This window comes from Guyanagaster necrorhizus, assembly GCF_019112545.1.
Source record: "Guyanagaster necrorhizus MCA 3950 unplaced genomic scaffold BT62scaffold_8, whole genome shotgun sequence".
Taxonomy (NCBI): domain Eukaryota; kingdom Fungi; phylum Basidiomycota; class Agaricomycetes; order Agaricales; family Physalacriaceae; genus Guyanagaster; species Guyanagaster necrorhizus.
In genome coordinates, this window is record NW_025064887.1 from 422,680 (window position 1) to 445,356 (window position 22,677).

A 22,677-nucleotide genomic window follows, 5' to 3' on the forward strand; every position below is an offset into this window, starting at 1 on the left:
GTGAAGCTTGAAAACAGCCTAAGTAATATTTTTGACAGTAGATATTGAACAGGTCGCGGCCCGAGTCAAGGTGTCACAGAGGTAACGTCACTTGTGCTTTTACCATCTCATCCATTGTGATGCCGGCGTCCCCACACTCGTTATCGTTCTCGCCGCCTGGAACGCCGTCGACGACGAAGCGTACGTCGCTCAGCCAGCTTCCATTGCCGTCCACAATGACCGCAACGCCCGGGTCTCGACGCACTCATCTACCAGGCATCAACCCTTCCACATCCTTCTTCCGTCCATCACGTCCATCCTTTTCGCGACCGTCGTCGTCGTCGTCGCAGCCCGATGAGCAGCAGTACGACTCAGACGCTTTCCCACTTAAGCGGCTCCACCCACTTGACGAGGACGACCACCGGCCATTCCGCCTGACGTCTAAGTCCTCTTCCGTCTCTTCGCCGAGCCCAATTCCTTCTTCTTTCAATCCGACGCCCCCCCCGCTCCCTCTCAACTCAATTATCGCTACAGACCCCATATCTCATCGAACAATTCGACGCTATGCGCAACACCCTTCTCGCAATCGGTTTTTCTTTCATGGACGGCTTCTGACCAGCGGAGATACGCCCTGGGCATTCGCCGCCGCCTTGTGCATAGTGTTTGGCATATCTGGAGCCTTCTTTAGCTCAACCGCTGTCTGGTGGTGGCATAATGAAGGTCCGGGAGGTATTGTGTTAGTGGTGATAACTGCCTACCTCTCCCTTGTGACGATCGTCAGTATGCTCGTAACAGCATTTACTGACCCGGGCATCTTGCCTAGAGGTCTGGATGAAGATCCACCGTATCATGAAGTGGAGAGTGGAGATGGATCGAGTGCACCCATGCCGAGAATCCTAAAGGTCCGAGCTGATGTGTATGTACTCTAAAACTGTTCCTTAGCGCGTCTCACGTTCTTCCTCAGCGTACGCGTCAAATATTGCCCTACGTGCCGAACATACCGTCCACCACGATCTACTCATTGCAAACTCTGCGACAATTGTATCGACGGCTGCGATCATCACTGTCAGTGGGTGAATAACTGTGTCGGTCGCCGCAATTATACATCTTTCTTCACTCTTCTTCTTGCCGCCGCCATGACCCTCGTCGTTGTCATAATATCTTCTGCTCTGCATCTTTACTTCCTCACCCGGCGTAATGACATCGCTTTCCGGAAGGCCTTGAGCCACGGTCAAGGTACAGGAAGCGCGGTGGCCTTTTGTCTGAGCATCGCGGTCATTTGGCCTATTGGCGCGCTCCTGACGTATCATATGCGCCTACTCCTGCTCAATATTACGACGATAGAACAGATACGAAACCAGGCCCACAAGACGCTCGTCGCTGGACCTGCACCACCCAATCCGTTCTCACATGGCTCGTGGAGGAGAAATATTGTTGCTGTGTTATGTAGACCCAGAGGATATTCCTGGCTTGATCCCACGGGAGTAGTAATGGAGGACAGGAGAGAGGTTAATCCTGGAATGCATATCGGGGTGGATGTCGTCTAGCTCGCTCCTTGATTATACTGTTAACCCCTCTTGTATTCGGGTTCTAGGGTTTATACTTATTCCATGGTCAATACTGACAATCATCAATTGAGGTGACGCATCAATACAACACTTCTCGTTTTCCTTCAAGTTCTCTGTAGCGGATGTAGGAATACAGGGTGATAACATTAAGAATAAGATGGATATGTGCGTGCGTCAGTAGTCGTTAAAAGTCCGTAAATGTGCCTGTAATAAAATAAACAACCAAGAGCCTGACAAATGTGATGAATCCACCAATAAGGTAAGTCAAAAATCGTTAACATAACGGAAATGAAAGGTCATCTCGTCCTTGGGGAAATCTTACTCGCATGTAAATCCTTGATGTCGAAAAAGACACTGATGCCAAACGCCACACATAAAAGACAGGCGGCAGCACTGGATACATTATACGCGTTGCACCACCCTTCGTAGTCACCACTGGGACACCTCTTGCCCAGCAGCACAACCACGAACACGGCACCCCATATGATAAGCCCAAAGACGTCGACCACGGCAACTTTCTTAGCCCGGGACCGCGCCCGCCGCCGTTCCGCCTCCATATGAAGCCCAGTAAACACGCTCCTCCTAGCAGGTTTTGCATTCTTTTTGCGGCGCGAAGAGGCAGTAGATCCTTCCCACCGTGTAGCATCGTCTTCTGAATCAGAGATTTCCTCTTGTGGTGGTTGAAACATTGTCGGGTCGACGATGAGGTTGACCTGAACATCTTGCGACGGTGGACCTTCCTTCTTCCCTTTCTTTTTCTTCTTGTCGTTTCCACATACAGGTAGCACCATCATCCCGTTAAGTCCAGGAGCGCTTCGCTCCTTCTTTGGTCGCTTGATACACGGACGCACGACGAACATCCCGAAGAGAAGAAGAAATGTCATGATGGCGACAATGTAAAGAACGTACGCAGCTGGTGTACCCGCTGGCGGAGGTGTCCCCTTCGTTTTGATGGCCTAATCAAGCATTCATTATTGGAGAGGAAACCTAAGACAAAGTCAATTGCCCTACCACAGCAGCATATATCCCGGGGATACCAGCAGCCAGGGACAGCAGCACCTGAAGAACTCTCGTTGTAGTACGTTTCCTCGGCCCTTGTGTAATCAGATTTCCTCTTCCATCTGCCATACCAATCTGCGGTCTCTCCTCTCCTTGCTGCGCAGTATTGGGAGTGTTCGCAAACTCCCTTTCAAGCATTCGAATGCGCTCCTCTTTGAGAGATGGATCAAGGTACGAAGGGGGGTCTGGATCGGATGACCAAGGAAGAGCATTTGAGTCAGTATACTGAGTGGAATGTGTCGGAAATGAGTTGTAGGTATGGCCCGGATCGAATGGTGTCCCGTTATGAGATATTCGCTTGGGCGGTAGAATGTATGGGTCTTCGTCGAATGGTAGGGAATTCTGAGGCGGTGAGGTATACCAATATCGAGTAAAGGCAGGAAAGCGGGAGGCGTCAATGTCATGATCGGAGTCTGCGATATGGGCCTGCGCCGCTGTCGCTGGTGGTGGTGGTGACGGCAAAGGAAAGGGACGAAACCTAGATGCATTATTGCGAGAGTTTGACGAGCGTGTTTCCCCTCTAGACACAAAGCTGGGTACTCCCCGATGCACAGAATCATGGTCGAAATCATTCGGATCTTCATTATAGTCGTAATTTGGCTGCGCAGGTGGCTGCCTACGCAGCATCGCAGCATAGTCCGCCAAGTCCAGTGCCTCTACACTGGGCTCCCTCCTCCGTGCCGGCGGGTTGTATGTCGGGAACCAAGGATAGTTCAATTTGGAATCATAGAATTCAGTCCGTGGATTTGGGTCGAAAGGTTCAGGAGACCACGGCCTCCGAAATTGAGACGTCGGCGGTGGCGAGTCGTGGTCCCTGAGGGAGGCGTACATTGTCGCGGAAGGAGGGAGAGCGACGTTGGGGACGACGATGACAGCTTAAGCCAAGGAACGTTCGTCACACGAGTGACGTATTAGCACGCCGGCCCGCCTAAGTTAGATGTCGACGAGATGCCAGTCATATTTTCTTTTATTTTTTCAAGGGCACACATGCAACTCTTCACACATGTTTTCTCTACATTCCAAACAACGAAGGAGCAACTTGAAGCGAAGCCATCAGTACGCGTTGTTGATGGATGACATTGATGCGGACACTGGGTGTAACCCTCGTCGCCAGCTTGGCAGTACTGTACACACAACTCTTGCACAGAATACAGTAGACTGTTATACCAATTAAACTAGAAACAAAAAAAAGGACAGCGCACAGGACCGAGGTGGCGGCTGAAAAAAGCTGACAACTACTTGGGTATATTCTCCCGAGCTTGTTGACGAATCTTCTTCCTGCAAGATATTAGCAAGGTGGCAGTCGAAACAAACTTTAAACGTACTCGTATGCTACCTTGTCATTCCTGGAGATGGAGATTGATTTAACCAACAACCCAAACGTGGGATTACGGCAAGTACGCACTTGAACATCGTGTATGCCTCGCTCTGGGCAGGGTCATTCACATTGGGATCATCAAGAAGATCCTGTATACCTAGCAAAATCTAGACAGAGGCATGAGATAAATCTAGACGCCCCAGCGATTGACCGCACCTGTTTAATCGTGATAGCTGGCTTCCACGACTTTTCCTCATCTAGGATCGATAAGCAAACCGTGCCAGAGGGATAAACATTCGGGTGGAACAGAGGCGGTGTAAATTTGCCTGTATGACAGGTAAGAGGATGACATAAAGGAAAGATATGCCACGGACATTTGGGTGGCTTTGAGGGATAATCTGGACAGGGCAACGAGGATGAGGGGGAGCGACAGAAAACGCCAAAAGACGAACACACCTTCAGGAAAAATCATAGTTAGTTTGAATAACCCGCCGTCCCATGCAGTCTGAGGTTATTCGAGTTAACAAGAGGCGTGCCGAAGAGCACAGCCCATATATCTACGTACACCAGATTTCCCTGGGATTCCGACTTCCCATTCCATGAGATTCATGGATCCATCGGACGCCTTCGAAGGTTTGGCAAAAAATCCCTGGATCAATATCAGTCACCACTGCGAAAAACAGTTCACAGCGAGATACACACGAAGGGATGGTCTTTCCGCCACTGCTTGCGCTCTTCCGCCAATCGCGGCCTGCAGATACCCGACATGCTGAGCCGTTGGAAACTTGGCGAAGGAAGAGAGTGAATATGCTTAGTCAGCCTAGAGCTTGGTGAGACTGACTCTAATGCTAAAAGTTATATTGAATTAAAGTTTTCCCTGCTGGGGTATTGGGATTGCGGCTTCTACTACAATTGCAAGGAGCCTTTTATAATGCTTAGGTGGGGGGGGGGGAAGAACAAAGAAAAAGACTGGTTCAAAACTCTTATTGTCGTACAAAAACACAATGGATCTACACCAAAAGCTTTTCGATATCAAATTTAATGGTCTCTATCTGGCTGACCAGTTCCCTCTGCTCATTTCTGAGGACGCTAACAGCAATGACCGGCCTAGTGACCCCGCAAGCACGTCCTAGGGCTGCCTTTGACGGGACAAACACATACGGGACATTCTAAGGGAACCCTTAGATACATGGCGAGATAAAAGCCTTACAAACTCACCTTTTCTTCACACAAGAGTGGAAGATGGAGCAAAATCTCCAAGGGCTCTGTGTCAGCCGTCAACACAATGAACTCAGAAATTCCCCGATTCAGAGTTTTCGTCGCTGTGAGAAACTGATGATCAGAAACAAAAACATTCACCAAGAGCGCTAGAATTATACCTTCATTGGCACCTTTCTTAAGCTGCTTGTAGTCGGTGGCCTGCTGAACCAGGTCAAGAATCTATATGGTATCGGTTAGGCCGCGAACCACCAATTGCATAAGAATACGCACAGAGTTCGTCAATTCGGGATCAGCAAGGGGCCATGCTTTTCCTTTTCCTCCCGCATCGTCAGCCATTGCAGTTGGATGTCTTTTGAGTATGAAAAGATTGGAGTTGACCTCACGATTGATCCTTGGTCGTCGCTGGGCGTGAGCGTCGATGACGTTTGAAAAAATTCTCAGGCCGATTCGAAATGTCCATAAAGGGTCTTTGCTGCCAAATCACCGATCGATCGCCTTTTTTAGCATGACTCTTGACTTGTTGACTCTCCGTCTTCTGAAACCAGTTTCCTCAGGTATATTGGCGTGGCGCATTACTATGATACAGGTACATGTATAACAGCGAACATATAGACTAATTTCCCGCCCTTGGTACCCAAGGGCGGGCTTGTCTTGTCGCATCTGCGTTTCGGTCCCACAGCCAAGTCAGCTTCTGCATATTCTGGAGCGTAGTTTGGCAATCTGGGTTTGCCCATTCTTGTGAATGCCCTCAAGCTTTCTATGAACTTACTACGAGCTTCAATTCCCTCCTTTGTTCCTCCTGCGTCGCGTTCGGAAAAAGCCTGCTATGCTGATTTGAACTGGTTTCCCGCCGTAGCGATGGATTAACAAGGTGAGAATATCGAAATATAGAAGCTTAACCTTGTGAATACATCGTGTAATATGGACGTGATCCGTGTTGATGCTCTCACACTCCACGATGCCGACTATTCCTCGACGTGCGTAGAGAGCGTGGTTGAGGTGATTCACAAATTGGAGTCAAGCTTGTACGAAGCGGTTACGTACGACAGCGAAGACATGTCCGGACCAGGAGTAACCGCGTGGACGATGTCTCAGGCCGCCGGCATCTAGAACTGTGGTGCGCCAACCGGACGACAACACAGCTCTAGTAGTTCACTACATTGGCCGCAGAGGCGCCGACGGGCAACAACAAGCAATGCAGGGCAATTACAGCGGCGATACGCGTTGCTACATATTACCATGGAATTGGGATATCTTTTGAGCATGGAGGCCGAGCTGAGCGCAAGAGAAGGCTTTAATGCCACTGATTCGTGTTCAGTTACGAAAGTAGAGACGAAAGCCCAAATAGATCCTAGTTGGCGTAGTGATTTGGTGACTCTACAATCCTTACATGTAGTGCCATCACGGTGTAGCTACCGTTGCTAGCAGCTGCCCTTGACTAGGATAAATTCGAGAGATCGGAAATGTTACCGCGCTGCGGAAATTGCCCGTCCAAGTCATACGTCGTTACCCCAATCAACAAACTACTGTTTATCTGCATCGAGTATTGCAGTAGAGATGTGTCATGAAACAACACGAGACCAAACTAGTTGTCACCATAAAATTTGGAAGACAGGGAGTGGAAAGGGGGAAGGAACGAAATGTCGAAGGCGTCCGGCGACAGCCGAATCCCCCACGTGGTCAGTGGCGTATGGGCAAAATCCTGTTCCAGGTTTCTCTCTCTTACCCATGTTACTTCCGGGTGCATCATGCACCATTAGCGAGGTGGCCTGTCCATACTTGTTATCCTGCTCTGGCGTGTACTTTCCTTACCTCTTTCTCTTTGCATATTTGCGAACTATATCATTTTCTGGCCTTTTTCCTGGGCATTGCTCCTAGGGCACCGAGTTTTTCGTTTGCGGCGACGTTGGGTGTTTGTTAATCTAGAAAAGCGGCAAAATTCTACAAGTGTCTTTCTTATGTTCCTCATCTCTTCTACCCGTTTCTTACATACACGTTCCCAGACTGATGCATCTTTGCAGTGGCTCATGGGCGTCCTTCTCTCACACCGGTTTAGAACGCGCGGCATCCCTTCGACGATACCATGCCATGGTGGGCTGCGTCGCTCCATGATCTCTTTTTTCGTGCGAATAGTCCCTTGGTTCCTTGTTTTCCTGTCTTCTGCTGGACGATTGCTCCGACTGAACGCCGCAGATAGCCATCGCGATGACTCAGGGTTCTCAGGCTCTATCTACTTCGTGGACTTCTCTCTCATGCTTTCTTTTGTCTCTTCTCTTTGCCAGTTACACCAGGATCACTCGCTTAAAAGACGTTCTGACCATGGTTACTGATTAGCGCGACCTCGTCCAATGCACACAATTGCCTGGACACAGACGTGGCTGTCCTTCTGCTGGGTGGTTATGTGAGACGTTTTGACGTTTTTCATCTTTTGCTCGCCGTTTTGTGCAGCGCGAACTTTTTCGCAGGCTCGGCACGGATGCGAGTACTCGATCCTTGATGTGCGCCCACCACTTTCGTCCAACAGCCCACCCAGCCCTCCGCGATGCCACCATGGCTTAAAATATGCCAGGGCTTCCGGAATGTTTCTGGGTGTCGATGCTTCTCGTTATCATTTTTCGTCGATGGGAGACGTCTTGGGACCGCAACTCATGCCTTGACGCACATATCGCAGTTTCAGTATACATCTTGTATGTTGTCTTTCACCATATCATCCCACTGCCCATCTTTCTGACTTGAGAAACAAATGTACGCTTCCAATGACAAGTATCGGAGATAAACAAAGCTAACTCCTAATTTGTATGTAGAGTCGTAAAGCATTTTTTGTCGAAAACCTTAGGTATGTTTATCTTCATTCCTACCTTCCTACCATAGTTCTCAAAACTCCCTTAGCTCTGAATACAATTATACATTGGAAAGGCGCAGCATCTCATGTGACGTCATTGTTTGTTTAAGATAAGAATTTTCTGTGCCGAATTCGCCGAGCCGAACCCACCCAGTTCGGAAATCCGACAACGCCTCACGACGACGAGGGCGTGGGCATTGACATCGTCAACGACCTCAAGCATTATTGTGTGGACTTTTCCCATACTACCCTCTGATTCCAACGCAACACTCTCCATGACATGCCCCGTTCTCAACCACCGGTGCCATCCACTCTCAGGAATCGCAACCGGATTACGAACAAGAGCCGTCTCAGAATTCACATTGGAAATGTCGAGGCCGATCCGATTATCCCTGATGAGGACGACGAGAAGCACCGTATGCTCCAGAGCGTTGCAGGTGTCGACCAGGAGGATGCGAATGTAAGTGCTCGCTGTGAGCCAATCAGAGTCATTCATTCCGCCATCACTGGGTGGCAGTGCGATCCGTGGATTTGCTGACTAATCGACTTCTTCAGGAACACCACTTGCAACAAGTCCTCAGTGAGGCAGCATTGCGCAACCAGCACTCTGTGCGGCCCGCTCGGGGCGCATCTGATAAGACCGCGAGCTCCGTCGCATATATTCCGACCCCCGACTCCACTGGAGTCGTCGATAATTACGAGACTCTTTATCCTGCTAATAAATGGAGGGATCCAGCCTCGTATGTGTTCTCCTCGGAAACTGTTGAGGAGAAGTGTCAGATCGGACTTGCCCATGGATGCACCTACTACATGGATGAACGGGACAAAGAGTGGCTGGACAAGAACAATGAGGAAGCCAGAGGTGAAGGAACTAGTACCCAAGCATCACTTTCAGCCAGTACGAGGACGTCGGCGCGAAGTGCCAAGAGCAAGGGTAAGGAACCTGATACTGCAACTCCGGTTCAGGTTGGAGAGGAACACTTCGAGTTGGTGATGGGATTGTTCGAGCTGATTACGCATGAGGAAACAGAGTATTTGCATCATGTACGCAGGAGATGCTTATACTGCATTGTCAGCTCACTGATAAGTCATACGCAGAGTCTGAAAGAGGGCATGACTTTTCCGGAGTTTTCGAACTATCACGATACCTTCGCGAACACCCTTCCGGATTCCCTGTTCGCCCGATATTTTGTCCCTCGGGGAATCCCCCCTCCTCTGCAATTGCTACGCATGGCTCGTTTGATATATCCGTATTGGAAGGAGCGCAGAATTGAACGAGGTGGTCAACGGATTATACCTCAGCTTAATGTAAATTCTGTGCAACCTATCAGCTCTTCTTTTCTCACAATCATTTTAGGGTGATGAGTCGGATATTTTGAATGAATCCTACATTTGCTTCCGTCGGCGAGAAGCGAAGGCCATCCGCAAAACTCGCGCTTCGCAAGTAAATTCCTCTGACAGGCTGAATGCTCTGAACAAACAACTTTCTGAACCCTTGGAAATTTCGAAGGATATCATCAGACGAGAGTGTACCAAATGCGAATTGGGGCGGCTTGGGTTGAACGTTTGGCAACGCCGTATTGCAATTGTTGATCTCAAACGTAGAAATCCTTCTCTTGCTGGTGATACTTCGAATGAGGAGCTCCTAGTCGACAAAGAACCTCCTGCGAAGAAACCAGACCTGTTAGTGTTTAGATTGCATTCCCTTTTGTTGACTATAATAAACTCATCTTTTTTTTTTTCTAGCCGCGCACGTATACCAGTCAAGCCAGAGGTTATTATACCCTCACCTGCTATTCGCACGGAACCGTCCATTCGTCCAAAAGAGAGATGTGCTGCAATACACGCGAAAGTCGAGAACGCCTTGCAGAAACGAAAGGAAAAAGATCATCAATGGGAGGACACTATCGATGTAAGTGTTTACTTCTCTTTTCCTTCGGTCATTGCCCATCCATATACATAGAACTCCTATGTTCCATCATTTGTGTCTTTTCCTTCTCGAGTCTTCAAGCATGTGGGACCTTCCGATGCCCCTAAGTGGCCAGCAGTGTCATTATCATCAACTCTGGATTCAAGCCCTGCTTCAACGCGACTACGACAACCAAGACCAGTTCGTCTACGTATCGGGCGAGGCGGTCGTATGCATCTAGATCGACGAGGTACACTTTCTGGGTTGGTAACTCGGCGGGAAAGTCCTACCGACCCGGATGGTATGGATGTCGACGTAGACACCGAGCAGACGAAGCGATTGCAAGAACGTTGGCGCTTCGACTCCGATGACGCACCATCGATTGGCATTTCAAATTCTGAAGAGCAGGATCGACAACTCGTCGACGACTACGGTCTCAAGTGAGTCCAATGCTTACATGTGTTCTATACTCCGGCTTACTTTTATCTTAGATATATCCGGCATTCTGTTCACCTTCTGGCTGACGTAGACCAGAGTCTTTTGACGGACCCTTCCATAACTAAATACAACTCTGATGGTCGTAAAGAGGTCGTCATTCCTTTCAAGCTGGGTCTTGCCAATGCCATCGTTAGACGCGACATGGGCCCCAGACCTGGACCACAGCCAATGATTTCCCACGCTGCCCAGCAAGCGCAAGTAGCCGCACAGCAGGGTACGATAATGCCCATGCCAAACGGTTCCCCCATATCCTCCCAGCAACAGGTTAAGATGTCGAGCGCTGGTCTAAGCCACATGCGCATATCTTCTAGTGGCATGCGCGTAGGGCCGGTGATTCCTAATGGGATGCACAGTGCCTCGCCTCCATTATCCTCGCCCTCTTCCGCCCTACAACTTTCTCCTCCCCTCAGTGGTATAAATGGTGTCGCCCGCGCCGCTATAAATATGCCACACCTTGATGCTGTCAAGATCGAATCTGGATATTCTATACCGAACGGTGCAGTGGCTATTCCGCAATCATCTCCGTCTCCACATTTGCAGGAAGCTGTTCCTCATGTGCAAGAGGTCAATATCAATGGTCAAGGTAACTTGGCTAAGTTACAGGAGCCGCTTCATATCCTACATCCTGGATACCATATTAATGGCTTCCAAGGATCCCCCCTTTCGAATCATGCGCAGTACATGAACGTCCAGAGTGGACTGAGTGCCCAACAAATGCAAAATCTGAAATCGGTGTTCGCAGCCCCTGGTAACCAGGATATGACGGCTATTCAGATCAATGGCGTGCGTCCTATTCCTAGTCCATATATGCACGTTGTACCACAGAACGTGAACTACAATCCAGCTAACATCAGTAACATGAAGCTTCCGGCGGTGCGCCAACAGATACAGTGGTCGCACGGAGTCAATGGCTCTCCGATGCTAAGGCCAACGGCTGTGGCTAATGGATTGGACGTCACAATGATCAGTGGGTCCCTCTCGCCGAATCTGGCACATGTTACACCAGCGTCGGCGAATGGAACGAGGATGGCCTTGTCGCGAAACATGTTGTCACCCCATGTTCAGCATAGCAGCCCCTCACCCATACCCTCGATTTCACAATCACAATCTCCGCCTCGCCTACCCTCGACGCCAACGATGGCAACGGCACAGCCTGTGGGGGCAACACAAGGCAGTTATTGATGTTTTCTTCTGCGTTTTCTCGGGTTCTCATGTACAGCTAATATATCTCTTTCTCTCTTGTACTCTTGGTCGGCACGTTTGTTTTGTTCTTATAATGACATAAATTACTTCCTCTCCTCGCGTCGTGTATTTTATTAGAGATTTATCATTCATTCTCTCGATGAGCAGAGGTCAAAACTCCAGTTTCCGTATGCAGTTTCGATACATTTCTCGTAATACATAGGTCCTCTTATTGTACTTGTGAATATTGTACTTCGGACTGGAATATTATGTGATTGCCAATCGGAAATTTGATAGAAGCGTCAAGGTGGGTGCACGCGGACACACGTTAGCACCCAACGACTTCCAAATTTCAAACTTGAGCAGCACGATAACTGAAGCTGTAACAGTCTATCCTGGATATGGTAGCAATCTCTGGAGAGAGCGAATGGACCTTCGCGCCTCCCGCTCCTCCCCCCTTCTCACGAATAACTTCTTCGGCCTTGGGTTGCTTAAAGAGTAGTATGTATAATCTGCATAGCACTGTCCTGATCAGTGATCGCCGCTCACAGGCGATGGATCATCAACAAACGCAGTGGTTATGCCAACATTGTCCCGTGCAAAGATCAATGCAAAGGAGAAAGTTCTGGACCAATATGAGAGCGTTCCCACCAGTTATCAGAAGAGAATGCTTCCTGTGATGTTAGGACAAGTAGCAAGGCAGATACCATCATAAATTGCCTCATATGCGAATACGGAGAGGGTGTTGGATAGTAACCAAAGGTGAAATATATCGAACGAATGAACAAAGTTATCAGAGATGCAGTAGATGAAGGAATTCCCAAGGATTATACGGACAAGTACCTGCGTCGATATATTCCAGACGAGCACTAGCATAGGGATAGTACTGTATCTGATAGCTTAGTACGAAACAAACAGTTCCTAGGCTATACTGACACGTAGAGGCGATCAGCAAATTTTGCCACGAAAGTTGCATTGGGCAGATCGGACATACCATACTCCATGTTCTTGGAATGGAAAGGGATTCCATCGGAGGATAGGACCGTAAAATGCCTTGATATACGAGATATGTCATCGATGTCCAACTGCTCCGCAAAATTTATTGCAAGGATATAGGCATCTGAGATTGCGGATTAGTCGGGGCGCACATTTTTAGGTCATACATACAAGCTTGAACCAACAAAACGACGATGTACCAAATAATCGGAAGCCCTTTCACGAAAGACCAACCCTTGTTGCAGAACTGAACAGCAAATTCATCGAGGTCTCCCTGTATACAGGACGCGACGGTCAACGAATCAACGTGTCTGAACGTTGAGTACAATGTGAATGCAAAAGCCACGATTGTCGCAGCGTAATGAATTGCAATAAGCTTGCAATAGACGAAGGCGAGGCTGCGGTTCTTGCAGATGCCTTCGGCGAAACTGATGTCACAATGAGATTTCTGTTCTAAAAGACTTCTTTAAAGAATTCAGCATACCCAAGAATAGAGAAGAGTCCTAACAAGGAGAAGATGATGGCTTGAACGAACTGGGCAATCTCGTCTTGAAGTGGCAATGGATGGGATGCTGCACAGGGGTGTTAGTACTCGCAATTTCGCAACGAGAGATAAAGCAACGTTATACCCATGAGATTGATTTCCATCCAACTACCTACGGCCGCAGACGCCCCCAGCATCAGCCCCACCAGGGAGAGTAGCCAGACCCCCGACGCAAGTGGTAGACACCCCAGAAAAGTGCGACACCGAATGAAAGTCATCTTTCAAACCAGCTCCAGGCTGCACGTCGCTCGACTAGGAGCGACGAAAAGAATTGACGAAACCGGAGAGGAAGAAGGGCTTAGGAGGTGGTAACGGAAAGAAAGAGATGAGGAATATATGCGGTATCTATCAAAATAGGTGACAACTTGCCCCCTCACGAGGTTTCTTGTCTCAGTTACTATCACGGAGAATATAAACGAATATCTGGATGTGCCAACCATCATTTACAGTTCCGCGCGGAGGGGCAAGAATATAATTGGTCCGGATATTCGGACCGTTAATCTAGCTGTATTTGCCTCCGACCCTCAGTCCAAGCAACTATCCAAACAACACGGCCGCGTCACCATTGGATTTAGCCTACGTCTTCTCATTTTACTATCATGAACACATTCGCCGACCGTTTTTCGACAACAGGCGCTCTGGCAGAGTTGCGAAAGGCGCAGAAGGCTGCTGATGAGGAAGAGTTTTCTGATGCTATGTGGGGTTCTGAGGCTGGCTTTGGCAGTCTGGCAAAAGGTGTACCAACTTTCAGTGTCCCGAATATTCCGGATGTGAGCAGGATGTTTGGTATATGTGGACCAGAGGACTGACAATTCGGTTACCAGCCAACAGCCTTTCTAAGGCTACACACCGATGACCATGCCGACCCCACTTGCAAGATCAAGATCTCTCATGGAACAACAACGCTTGCTTTCAGATTCCAAGGAGGTGTTATTGTTGCAGTCGATTCTCGTGCTACTGCAGGCAGCTACGTCGGTAAGTGTAAACTTCCTAATTCTTTGGCTCGGTCTAATGAAGTTTCAAAGCCTCGGGAACTGTAAAAAAGGTCATTGAAATCAATCCCTACCTTCTTGGAACCATGGCTGGTGGTGCAGGTATGTTCTCAGTGTATCTGGAGTGCATTTGGCTTACAGCTATTTACAGCCGATTGTCAATACTGGGAAACATACCTTGGAATGCACTGTCGACTTCACGAGCTTCGAAACCGGGAGCGCATATCCGTGTCTGCAGCAAGCAAATATCTAAGCAACCTCGTGTACAGTTACAAGGGTATGGGATTAAGTATGGTATGCACTGTGATATCCTCCCTTCTATCGGTTCTTAACGTATCATCGCACCCAGGGAACGATGATCTGTGGTTGGGATAAGACTGTACGTTTGTTGAATACGGCTTCAGCTCTTCGCAAATTCATGACAGCATCTAGGGTCCAGCCGTGTTCTATGTTGACTCTGATGGCACGCGCCTGAAGGGCGACCTGTTCTCTGTAGGCTCCGGCAGTACATTCGCGTATGGTGTGCTGGATCAAGGTTACCGCTGGGACTTGACGGATGAGGAGGCCCAAGAACTCGGCAGGCGTAGCATCTATGCTGCTGGTCACAGAGACGCTTTCTCTGGAAACACATGTAATCTCTACCACGTCAAAGAAGACGGATGGAAATTCATTGGTTCGTACCTACCTCATTAGGTCAAGATACATTTACTGACTTGAGAAAATTGAATCCTATAGGTAACTATGATATATCCAAGATGCACTACGATGGCCCGGGCAATGTACTCGGGGCTACTGGTGGCGGATACGGATACGAGTTGCGGGTTGAAGGGCTTAGCTCGGCAAATCCTCCTGTGGCAGCCCAGGCGTAGTTATTGGATATGTATCATATATTATGAAAACCAAATTATATGCCAATCTTCTACGCTTGATGGGAGTAGTGCTAGTGCTATGCATCGGTCATGAAAAGATCCAGTTCCAGAATCGAAGGAAACGATTTGAGGAAGCCTCATCTACGAAGTTCTCCTCATACTGGTCTATCTGGGATCGCTCTAGCTCGAAGAAGGTGACTTCGGTAGGTTTCCGCCACTGAAAGAAGAGCATTAGTTTTCAAACGTGACCATAAAGAAAATATACAGACTGGTGTTCGGTGATACACCTTCCATGCCACAAACAGGACGGGGCAGATTCCAATCATTGCATAGGAGAAGAGAAAAGTAGGTACATCCCATCTGCCTTTGAGAAATACGGTATAGCCACCAACGAAAGCCATGACCACGTTACCAAAGAGTGCGTAGTATCTGTAAGACTACTGAGAGACTTGTTGGAACAAGCGAGAGGATCACGTACGCGCAGAAAGGCTGCCAGAAACTTTTATGAGGCAATGTCGAGCGATCAATGCCTTGGGCCTTAAGCGCCTACAAAGCATCGTATTAACCAAACTAAAAACGCGAAACGAACGCTTTCACCCACGTTGTAAAACCGTATATATGTGAACGAGATGAAAGAAAAGTTCAACAACTGCGAGGCTGTCACAAGGCTTACGAACCTTGACGAAACATTGAAGACGATGGACAGTGAATTGATCACATAACCTACCAGTTAAGGACCACAGCCGAGTTAGTCGAGACCTGTAAAAAAGCTACCGGAACTCGTCAAAACCTAGTGCAGATCCTCCGAACGAGCGTAGCTTACCCAAGAGAGCTATCGCCAGCGTCAAAGTGACGGAATAGATAGGCACACCAGACTTTGTGCACCTAGCAAAGATCCTCAAAGCCTTGCCGTCGAGCGCCAAGCCAAACAACGTCCTACTAGCGCAATACACATAACTGTTCCCCGCTGAGAAGATGGACGTCATTACTAAAGCGTTGACGAAGTGGGGCAGGATTGGGATCCCCATGCGCTGCATCGCAATGACATAGGGAGAAGACCCAGCCCCCGGCCGGGCATCAGAGAGCGCTTTCAAGAGGTTCGTGTCATTGTAAGGTACCACGATTCCTATGCACAGGGAACCAAGGACAAAAAAGGTGGTCAGCCGGTAGAACACGCTCTTGTATGCTCGAGGAAGGGTTTTGCGCGGGAGTTCTGCCTCGCCCGCGGTCATTGAAACATAATCCGGTCCTGAGATAGGGAGATAAGGAGGCGGAGAAAATAGAGGAAGTAACCAAGCATACATACCTGCGATAGTGAAAGATGCTTGGATAAGGCAGGCGAGGAAGCCCATAAAGCGGCCCAGGTCGCCTTTTTGGATGAACTCTGCGAATGGTGCGCCTGATACTTTGGACGCTGGAGACTATCTGGTGAGTGACGAGCGGAAGGTATGCGAAATAGGAAGACGAACGGTTCCAGTAGCGGAATCCGTACGCGTCGTGTAATGGATTACCACCCACCATGGTAATGAACGTGAACGCTATCAAGCCAAGGGCAAGAAGAACCTTGCCAAATGCTAACCAAAACTCGGACTCTTGAGTAGGAAATCAGATACGCGAAATAGAGAATAGAGGGAAATTTCTGACCTCCATACCATTTTACGGCGAAAACATTCAAAAAACTATTATCGCACTCCCGTCAATCATCATCACTAAATGGGGAACATATTGTAACGTACGCATAGCACACAATCACAAAGGCGATAACAACAGCAACAGGGATTTTGTCTGTCCAAAATTGCAATACGACGTTGAAGGCCACGATCTCGAAGGGGACTAGTGCTGCTTCGAAGACGAAAAAGTTGAAGGCGGCAGTGAATCCAAGGGCTGGGTCTACGAAGCGGTCGGCGAACCGCACCTGTGGCAACAGTATTGAAATTAAATTTGAGATGGAGCATGGTTACATACAAATGGGGAAGAGATGGGGATCCAGGTGACCATCTCAGCTGGGGAAGGAGGTGGGGTGAGTTGGGGCTTTGGTCTGGGAAGCACCTGGGTTCTCACAGAGACAGTTGCTGACCGCAAGAATAAAGGTGGACCATATCGTAAAGGCAAGGAACAAGCTAGCTAGGTGGGAATTTGGAGTTTTATATGCGACCACGGATTAAAAAGAGCCATACCAGGTCCTCCTTTGGTCAGTGACTCGCCAATCTGGACAAAAAGTGCTGTTCCGATTGTTCCTTTGGAAAGATGCGTTAGAGATGACAGCCTCGCATGTAGGGTATGACAACTCACCCCCGATGCCAATGAGTTGAATGTGTCTACTCTGTGGAAGGAGTCAGTGTTCCATTACAAGGACGAAAAGGAACGGAACGAACACACCTTGAGTTTCCGATGGGTCTGATCATTGGAATAGAGGCTCTCTGACCCGTGATAGGTCAAAGTCTCTTCGACAATTTCTTTGTCGTCTACCGGGCGGTCTTTGAAGCTCATGGCGGTACGAATCCAACGTCCTTTCGCGATAGTACCTACAAATTAATACAGTTCCGAGTCCGGGAAGCACGTCATTATATAGAATACGGGCCTCAACTGATGCCCGAGAGGAACTGAAGAGGAATTGCATGTGATCCTTTTGATGGATAATCGATAAAGTACTTGTGGAGTCGACGAAAAGGGCGGCTGGCCCTAGCCCGGCTTGGGTTGTAGGGCTTGGCTCTGGCTAATTGTCAGGGTACCAATGCACTGGAAGGTGTTAGAGGGAAGACAAAGGAGCCAGTATATGGACAGATGGTGTGCGATCTGGAAGGCGTGTTGATGGGAGATAGCTTATCGTATATATAACTTATCTTATTTCTGTTGTTGCACGACCCAGCAGGATGGTTGACGTCTATAATGCCTCTGCTCGGGTAAAGTACAGTCGAGCAGCAATTGACGCGAAATTGAATGTGCAGTATGATGATTTAAATAACACGAACTGATATCAACAGTCAGTGGTCTGTTGCGGCATCGAAGAAAATAAGTAATACCGGATGTAACCAGCAAGACTCGTTCAACGACGTGCCACAGAAAATGGTCAACAGACGAATTGGTGGCTGTGCTGTTTTGCTTTTTTGCCAGTTCATTCTCAAGCTCACGATAGTATGGTATCTGCCCACTCGGATACTGGATGTCTTTTGGTCCTCGATCTGGTGCTGCTCACCCTTAGACTTGCTGATGTTATTTCTCTCGTCTTCGGTTCCCTCAGGAAATGGCCATATCTAGGATGCTGCGCACCGTCGGTACCGATACCTGAGGACTCATCTGGGATGCATCAAAAAAAGAAATACACATTTCCTAAACTAAGTCATGTTTTCTATTCGCTATCCAAGTTTGAGGATGTTTACTACTGTCCTTGTACTGCCTGCAGCTGGACCGAGCATGTCCGTCACCTGAAACGGGTCTGAGGTCCAGATTGGTGAGGATTTCGAATCAAGCTGATGACGCAGATCGGTACATCAGGAGAGGGGGACACCACTGGCAAGGGTGACACTGATGCCGGGCCTGCACAAGCATTAGCATTTGCATTTGACAAGCGGGACCGACGCTAGACATGAAATTCAAAAGGGAGGGTAGTTACTAGCAAGCTACTTCATCTTTGTCTCGTCTAGCGTAGGCTATAACGAATGATTGGAGCACTGGACAGGTTAGTGCAGAACGTTCGCTGACGCCCGTGTTCCATCGCGTTAATCTCATTCGGAATCCAGGCGCTGAGCTCGTTTGTATCTCCTACGAGGCCAATCGGAGGACTTCGGACGAGGGCTACAGTAAGGTTCGCGTTATGCACGATAACTGCGTGCACGCAGCACGGTACTACATCTTGTCCAATTCTATACCTGGAACTCGGCCACATTTGATTTGGAAAAAAAGAATGCGCTGCGTATTCCGTTCACCTGGCGAGGTTCGGACAGGTAATTGGCTTGAGATGATGTAGCTTTGAGGCCGAGTATAAAGCAGCAGGTCGCCAATAACCGGGAATCATTGATGCTGGAATGAAGGCTGGCAACGCAGGTGTGATGGAAAACTAACGGGGTTACAGGCACTAAGTAAGGTATGTTCCCTTGTGCATCACCTTCCATCAACGAAAATTAGTTGGACACATGTGAGAAGGCGGTTCATATTCGCGGGAGCATTAAGCCTGAAAGTTTAATTTTGGAAGATAAAAACAGGTGAAGAAGCCAAGCAAGATGTCAATATAAGAAGAGAGAAATGGATCAGTACGCCTGAAACTACTGGTGGTTAGAGAATGATGGATGATGGGGCGATGATAGTTGGCTTTGATAGATACATGTTACACTTGCGAAGAATATATAATTCCAGGTCAGGAGATAATTATTATGGGAATAATATGACGGAGGCCGGTGAGTTGCCGGATTGGCGGACTGGCTTCTTACCACGACCTTGGGTTAACGGTTCAGACCTTGGTTGTTCGCCGCCTTGGTTTCCCGTTGCCAAAGTCCTGTCTCCCTCCCTTTCCCCGAAGGCTGACCTTATCCTATCTCTCTGCTATTCTGTGATTCCAACCATTCCTTTTCACTACCACCATCAGCGCTGGCCGTACCTTCTCACATTGCCCTCCCTGCCCTGTGGACGTGGACCATCCCGCCATGATGGCCTCGCTCCTCAGCTCGACGCCGGCAAACCCACCAGGTCGCATATCCCAGCTGCTGCCCACCGTGAAATGCTCAAACTGCCATCAGCCTGTCCCATTAGCAGACCTGGGCGAGCATATATGCGTCAAGCCGCCACCACTACCGCCTATCCCAAAGCCGGCGTCCCCTGCACCTTCAGCTCCGTCAGGCTTGTCCCAGCGACTACAGAGCTTAATATCGTCACCAAAACCTAACAGTATATCTTTACCCGCTAGTCCCCCTTCCCGCCCTTCTCCTCCAGCTCAGCCGCGTCCTACCAGTCGCTCAGCCCCATCACAACGTCCTACACCTACACCCCAACATCGCTCTACCCCATCAACCGCCAGTGAACACCTACGAGCGCGCACCACCTCTGGGCCATCATCTACTCCAAACAGATCCAGTCCTTTGGCTCGCCCTGACCCAGACAGACGCGACACGTCGTCTTCAGCCAGTCGACAAGACCTCTCCGCGCTGTCTACTAATTCCTCATTCCGTTCCAGGACGCCTTCATCTGATTTTCGTACGCGCACCGTCTCCACCAGCTCTAGCAGCTCATCACCGAGCACTGCTCGTCCTTCGTTCATCTCTACTAGGGATTCCCCTTCACCCCAGCCGCAGTCACCGCCTAAATCTCTAACACCACAGCCTGTCGTTCCGTATGTCGGGCCTCAAATTGATACCAAAATCGGCGGAGAAGCGGGCATGGCTGGTGTTGGCCGTCGTGGTTTTGCTGCTGCAGCTCGGGCAACAGTATTTCTCGCGCCGCAACCTCCACGCGAGAGGAGTCGTGATAATGCTCCTCAATTTCTGGATATTGCTGCTGCTTTGAGTTGTATGTTCCATCCTCTCCACTGCATTTCGTTCTTTCCTCATCGTACCCTATAGCGAACGCCACTCCTCCTTTATCTCCGGGATCCGGATATTCCTCGACATCTCCAGGTCCTGTTTCACCACTATCCCAATTCCATTCCCCTATCCTTTCTTCCAAGCCGCCTTCACCCACCGCTCTTAATGTCAATAACGATGCCAGTCCAATATCGCCGCTTGCCATACGCCTCCCCTTCCCCGATAAATTTCGCAAATCTGTTACGCCTATTGATACCAGCTCGATACCTATACCTAATACTCCGTCGACAGCGACATCTCGTACTCGCTCTAGAACCTCTTCCTCTACTTCCCGGAATCATGCCCCCGCGCGTTCTGTCAGTCGAAGCACAACCGCTTCACGGCGTGATGATCATGTCCCCACATCCCCCAGTTCCGGATCAGAATATGGCTTAGCTTACGCTGATTCCACAGATTACGAAGATGATCGAGACGTCGATTTCAACACTAAAACGAAAGCCAACCCCCCTCCTCCACTTCCCCTAACCACTTCCATCCTCCGATCCACCTCTCAGACCAGCCAGCAAAGTCACATTCGTTTTCCGTCAGCCTCGGATCATGATCGTTCGACTAAACAGCCATCACCACATCAGAAGAACTCTGGTTCTGTGTCGTCTGTCTCTGGTGCCGATGCTGCTGCTGGAATAGGGAGGGATAGGAGCAATTCTTCTCTTATCGCTCAGGCACTTGGGCTTTCTCAAACACCGCCGAGTAATTATGGACGGCTTGGTGGACCGCCTTCACGTAGTGCCAGTGGAAGTAGCAGTGGTAGCCGTAGCGCTTACTCCCGTAGTACTTCGGTGTCCTCTGGGGCCGGACTGGGTATGATTTCGCAATCCTCTTCTAGTCTGACCACCGGTAAACTGGAAAGGGCGATGGAGACACTATTGGAGGACGTTACATCGGATGATTTGCGAAAGTCCTTGTCCACAAGCAAGTCCACCGGGAAACAAGGATATTTCAACAAAGAGGATGGTAATGATACGAGGACCTCAACTGTGCCAATACCGTATCGGAGTAATACGATGCAGATGACGAGCAGTCCAGAGAGTAAAGCTGTGAAGCTGCCGGCGCGCGCGAGGACGGAGAAGGAGCGGTCCTCAGATTTGGAGAGAGTGCGGAAGGGAAAGGAAGGGCTGCGTGGTATAGAGCGACCGGCCAAGAAGGTTCGGATTTGTGTGCGCTGTGATAAGAGAATCGAGGATGGGAGGTGGATACAGGTTGACACTGGAGGTGTACTTTGCGAGCAGTGTTGGAAGAATATGTATTTGCCCAAAGTAAGTGTTTTTCTCTTTATGAGGATGACTAGCTTATTGTTCATTTTTTTTTCAGTGTCGTCGTTGTAATTTACCTATAGAGAAACAAGCAATATCGTCGTCCGACGGTCAACTTAAAGGAAAGTATCATAAAGACTGTTTTAATTGTCATATATGCCACGTACGTTTCTTTCGCGCCCATATCTCAGCTTTGACCTAATAATTCTTGTTTTCAGAAATCATTTCCCGACAAGACGTTCTACGTATTTGACGGCCGACCGTTATGTGCTTATCACTATCACGAAGCCAATGACTCCTTATGTGCTGCTGCTCCTTGTGGCCAGCCCATCGAAGGACCGTGTGCCGTCTCGCATGCGGGAGATCGGTACCATCCTGAACATCTTTTATGCGAACATTCCGGATGTCACGAGAAGCTGGAGGAATACTGGGAAGTAGATGGGCGAATGCTGTGTGAGCTACATGCGAGGCACGCGAACGACGTGGATGATTATGCGGCGATAAAATCTACGAGGCGAGTGACAAGATTTATCGACGTAGCTGGTGCGTCTGAACTTGGACTGAGATGAACATTCTACATTGCATCTTAATTTATTTCTCACTTTTTCCTCTCACACTCTGCGGCTGCAACGGACCATTTATCTCTTCACAATTTCGCATACCATCATTTTGCTGTATCTAATTGTAGTTCACCTTAATTCTACATTCGTTCGTTTTCACCGTTTTGGGACTTTATCCATATTTTTTGTGTTTGATTTATTATGCTTCCATGTAACTTAGCATCTGTTCTGTAAATACTTTAAGTATACTTGGACCGACACGACTCTTGACACTTTTCAACGCAGGTCCAGTTCACAAGTGGGCCAAAGTTAGG

At 48.9% G+C, this 22,677-nt stretch overlaps 10 protein-coding genes across 10 annotated transcripts; 5 read left to right on the plus strand and 5 right to left on the minus strand.

Annotated features, from left to right (window-relative positions):
• The first annotated feature begins 207 nt into the window (after window positions 1-207).
• Window positions 208-1,763, plus strand: BT62DRAFT_946872 (zf-DHHC-domain-containing protein). The gene is made up of 2 exons (XM_043187996.1): window positions 208-895; window positions 944-1,763. The coding sequence occupies exons 1-2, from the start codon at window positions 216-218 to the stop codon at window positions 1,524-1,526; spliced, it is 1,263 nt and encodes a 420-aa protein (XP_043041511.1). The 5' UTR covers window positions 208-215; the 3' UTR covers window positions 1,527-1,763.
• Window positions 1,616-3,500, minus strand: BT62DRAFT_930099 (uncharacterized protein). Its single transcript, XM_043185858.1, has 2 exons — window positions 2,559-3,500; window positions 1,616-2,503 (listed from the first exon to the last, which is right to left on the minus strand). The coding sequence occupies exons 1-2, from the start codon at window positions 3,435-3,437 to the stop codon at window positions 1,844-1,846; spliced, it is 1,539 nt and encodes a 512-aa protein (XP_043041512.1). The 5' UTR covers window positions 3,438-3,500; the 3' UTR covers window positions 1,616-1,843.
• Window positions 3,501-3,841: 341 nt separating this feature from the next.
• Window positions 3,842-4,692, minus strand: BT62DRAFT_890832 (ubiquitin-conjugating enzyme; the record flags this gene model as incomplete). Its single annotated transcript, XM_043183040.1, has 8 exons — window positions 3,842-3,884; window positions 3,932-3,952; window positions 4,012-4,091; window positions 4,141-4,250; window positions 4,299-4,322; window positions 4,381-4,429; window positions 4,490-4,573; window positions 4,627-4,692. 8 exons carry the CDS (start codon window positions 4,690-4,692, stop codon window positions 3,842-3,844), a joined length of 477 nt encoding a protein of 158 aa, XP_043041513.1.
• A 242-nt stretch (window positions 4,693-4,934) lies between these two features.
• Window positions 4,935-5,564, minus strand: BT62DRAFT_965796 (NHP2/L7aE family protein; the record flags this gene model as incomplete). Its single annotated transcript, XM_043188790.1, has 4 exons — window positions 5,416-5,564; window positions 5,304-5,364; window positions 5,143-5,246; window positions 4,935-5,093 (listed from the first exon to the last, which is right to left on the minus strand). The coding sequence occupies exons 1-4, from the start codon at window positions 5,479-5,481 to the stop codon at window positions 4,935-4,937; spliced, it is 390 nt and encodes a 129-aa protein (XP_043041514.1). The 5' UTR covers window positions 5,482-5,564.
• A 1,309-nt stretch (window positions 5,565-6,873) lies between these two features.
• BT62DRAFT_748784 (uncharacterized protein) lies at window positions 6,874-7,581 on the plus strand. The gene has a single exon (XM_043182139.1). The coding sequence runs from the start codon at window positions 7,104-7,106 to the stop codon at window positions 7,473-7,475; it is 372 nt and encodes a 123-aa protein (XP_043041515.1). The 5' UTR covers window positions 6,874-7,103; the 3' UTR covers window positions 7,476-7,581.
• Window positions 7,582-8,031: 450 nt separating this feature from the next.
• BT62DRAFT_748748 (uncharacterized protein) lies at window positions 8,032-11,777 on the plus strand. The gene is made up of 7 exons (XM_043182137.1): window positions 8,032-8,447; window positions 8,543-9,031; window positions 9,086-9,295; window positions 9,345-9,670; window positions 9,734-9,899; window positions 9,951-10,336; window positions 10,388-11,777. Exons 1-7 carry the CDS (start codon window positions 8,268-8,270, stop codon window positions 11,574-11,576), a joined length of 2,946 nt encoding a protein of 981 aa, XP_043041516.1. The 5' UTR covers window positions 8,032-8,267; the 3' UTR covers window positions 11,577-11,777.
• A 632-nt stretch (window positions 11,778-12,409) lies between these two features.
• On the minus strand, window positions 12,410-13,420 carry BT62DRAFT_748773 (uncharacterized protein). The gene is made up of 5 exons (XM_043182138.1): window positions 13,202-13,420; window positions 13,057-13,144; window positions 12,748-13,000; window positions 12,576-12,696; window positions 12,410-12,462 (listed from the first exon to the last, which is right to left on the minus strand). The coding sequence occupies exons 1-4, from the start codon at window positions 13,332-13,334 to the stop codon at window positions 12,676-12,678; spliced, it is 495 nt and encodes a 164-aa protein (XP_043041517.1). The 5' UTR covers window positions 13,335-13,420; the 3' UTR covers window positions 12,410-12,462; window positions 12,576-12,675.
• A 212-nt stretch (window positions 13,421-13,632) lies between these two features.
• On the plus strand, window positions 13,633-15,035 carry BT62DRAFT_946882 (proteasome-domain-containing protein). The gene is made up of 7 exons (XM_043187997.1): window positions 13,633-13,886; window positions 13,941-14,091; window positions 14,142-14,210; window positions 14,260-14,402; window positions 14,458-14,487; window positions 14,541-14,781; window positions 14,844-15,035. The coding sequence occupies exons 1-7, from the start codon at window positions 13,716-13,718 to the stop codon at window positions 14,975-14,977; spliced, it is 939 nt and encodes a 312-aa protein (XP_043041518.1). The 5' UTR covers window positions 13,633-13,715; the 3' UTR covers window positions 14,978-15,035.
• A 30-nt stretch (window positions 15,036-15,065) lies between these two features.
• BT62DRAFT_1003797 (general amino acid permease AGP2) lies at window positions 15,066-17,467 on the minus strand (the record flags this gene model as incomplete). Its single annotated transcript, XM_043176977.1, has 15 exons — window positions 15,066-15,194; window positions 15,247-15,406; window positions 15,456-15,523; window positions 15,579-15,654; window positions 15,705-15,747; window positions 15,801-16,226; window positions 16,284-16,391; window positions 16,447-16,569; window positions 16,622-16,656; window positions 16,714-16,892; window positions 16,943-16,980; window positions 17,039-17,101; window positions 17,155-17,214; window positions 17,270-17,300; window positions 17,357-17,467. The coding sequence occupies 15 exons, from the start codon at window positions 17,465-17,467 to the stop codon at window positions 15,066-15,068; spliced, it is 1,650 nt and encodes a 549-aa protein (XP_043041519.1).
• A 1,911-nt stretch (window positions 17,468-19,378) lies between these two features.
• Window positions 19,379-22,641, plus strand: BT62DRAFT_946886 (uncharacterized protein). Its single transcript, XM_043187998.1, has 4 exons — window positions 19,379-20,476; window positions 20,530-21,806; window positions 21,862-21,966; window positions 22,022-22,641. Exons 1-4 carry the CDS (start codon window positions 19,618-19,620, stop codon window positions 22,370-22,372), a joined length of 2,592 nt encoding a protein of 863 aa, XP_043041520.1. The 5' UTR covers window positions 19,379-19,617; the 3' UTR covers window positions 22,373-22,641.
• Window positions 22,642-22,677: the final 36 nt, after the last annotated feature.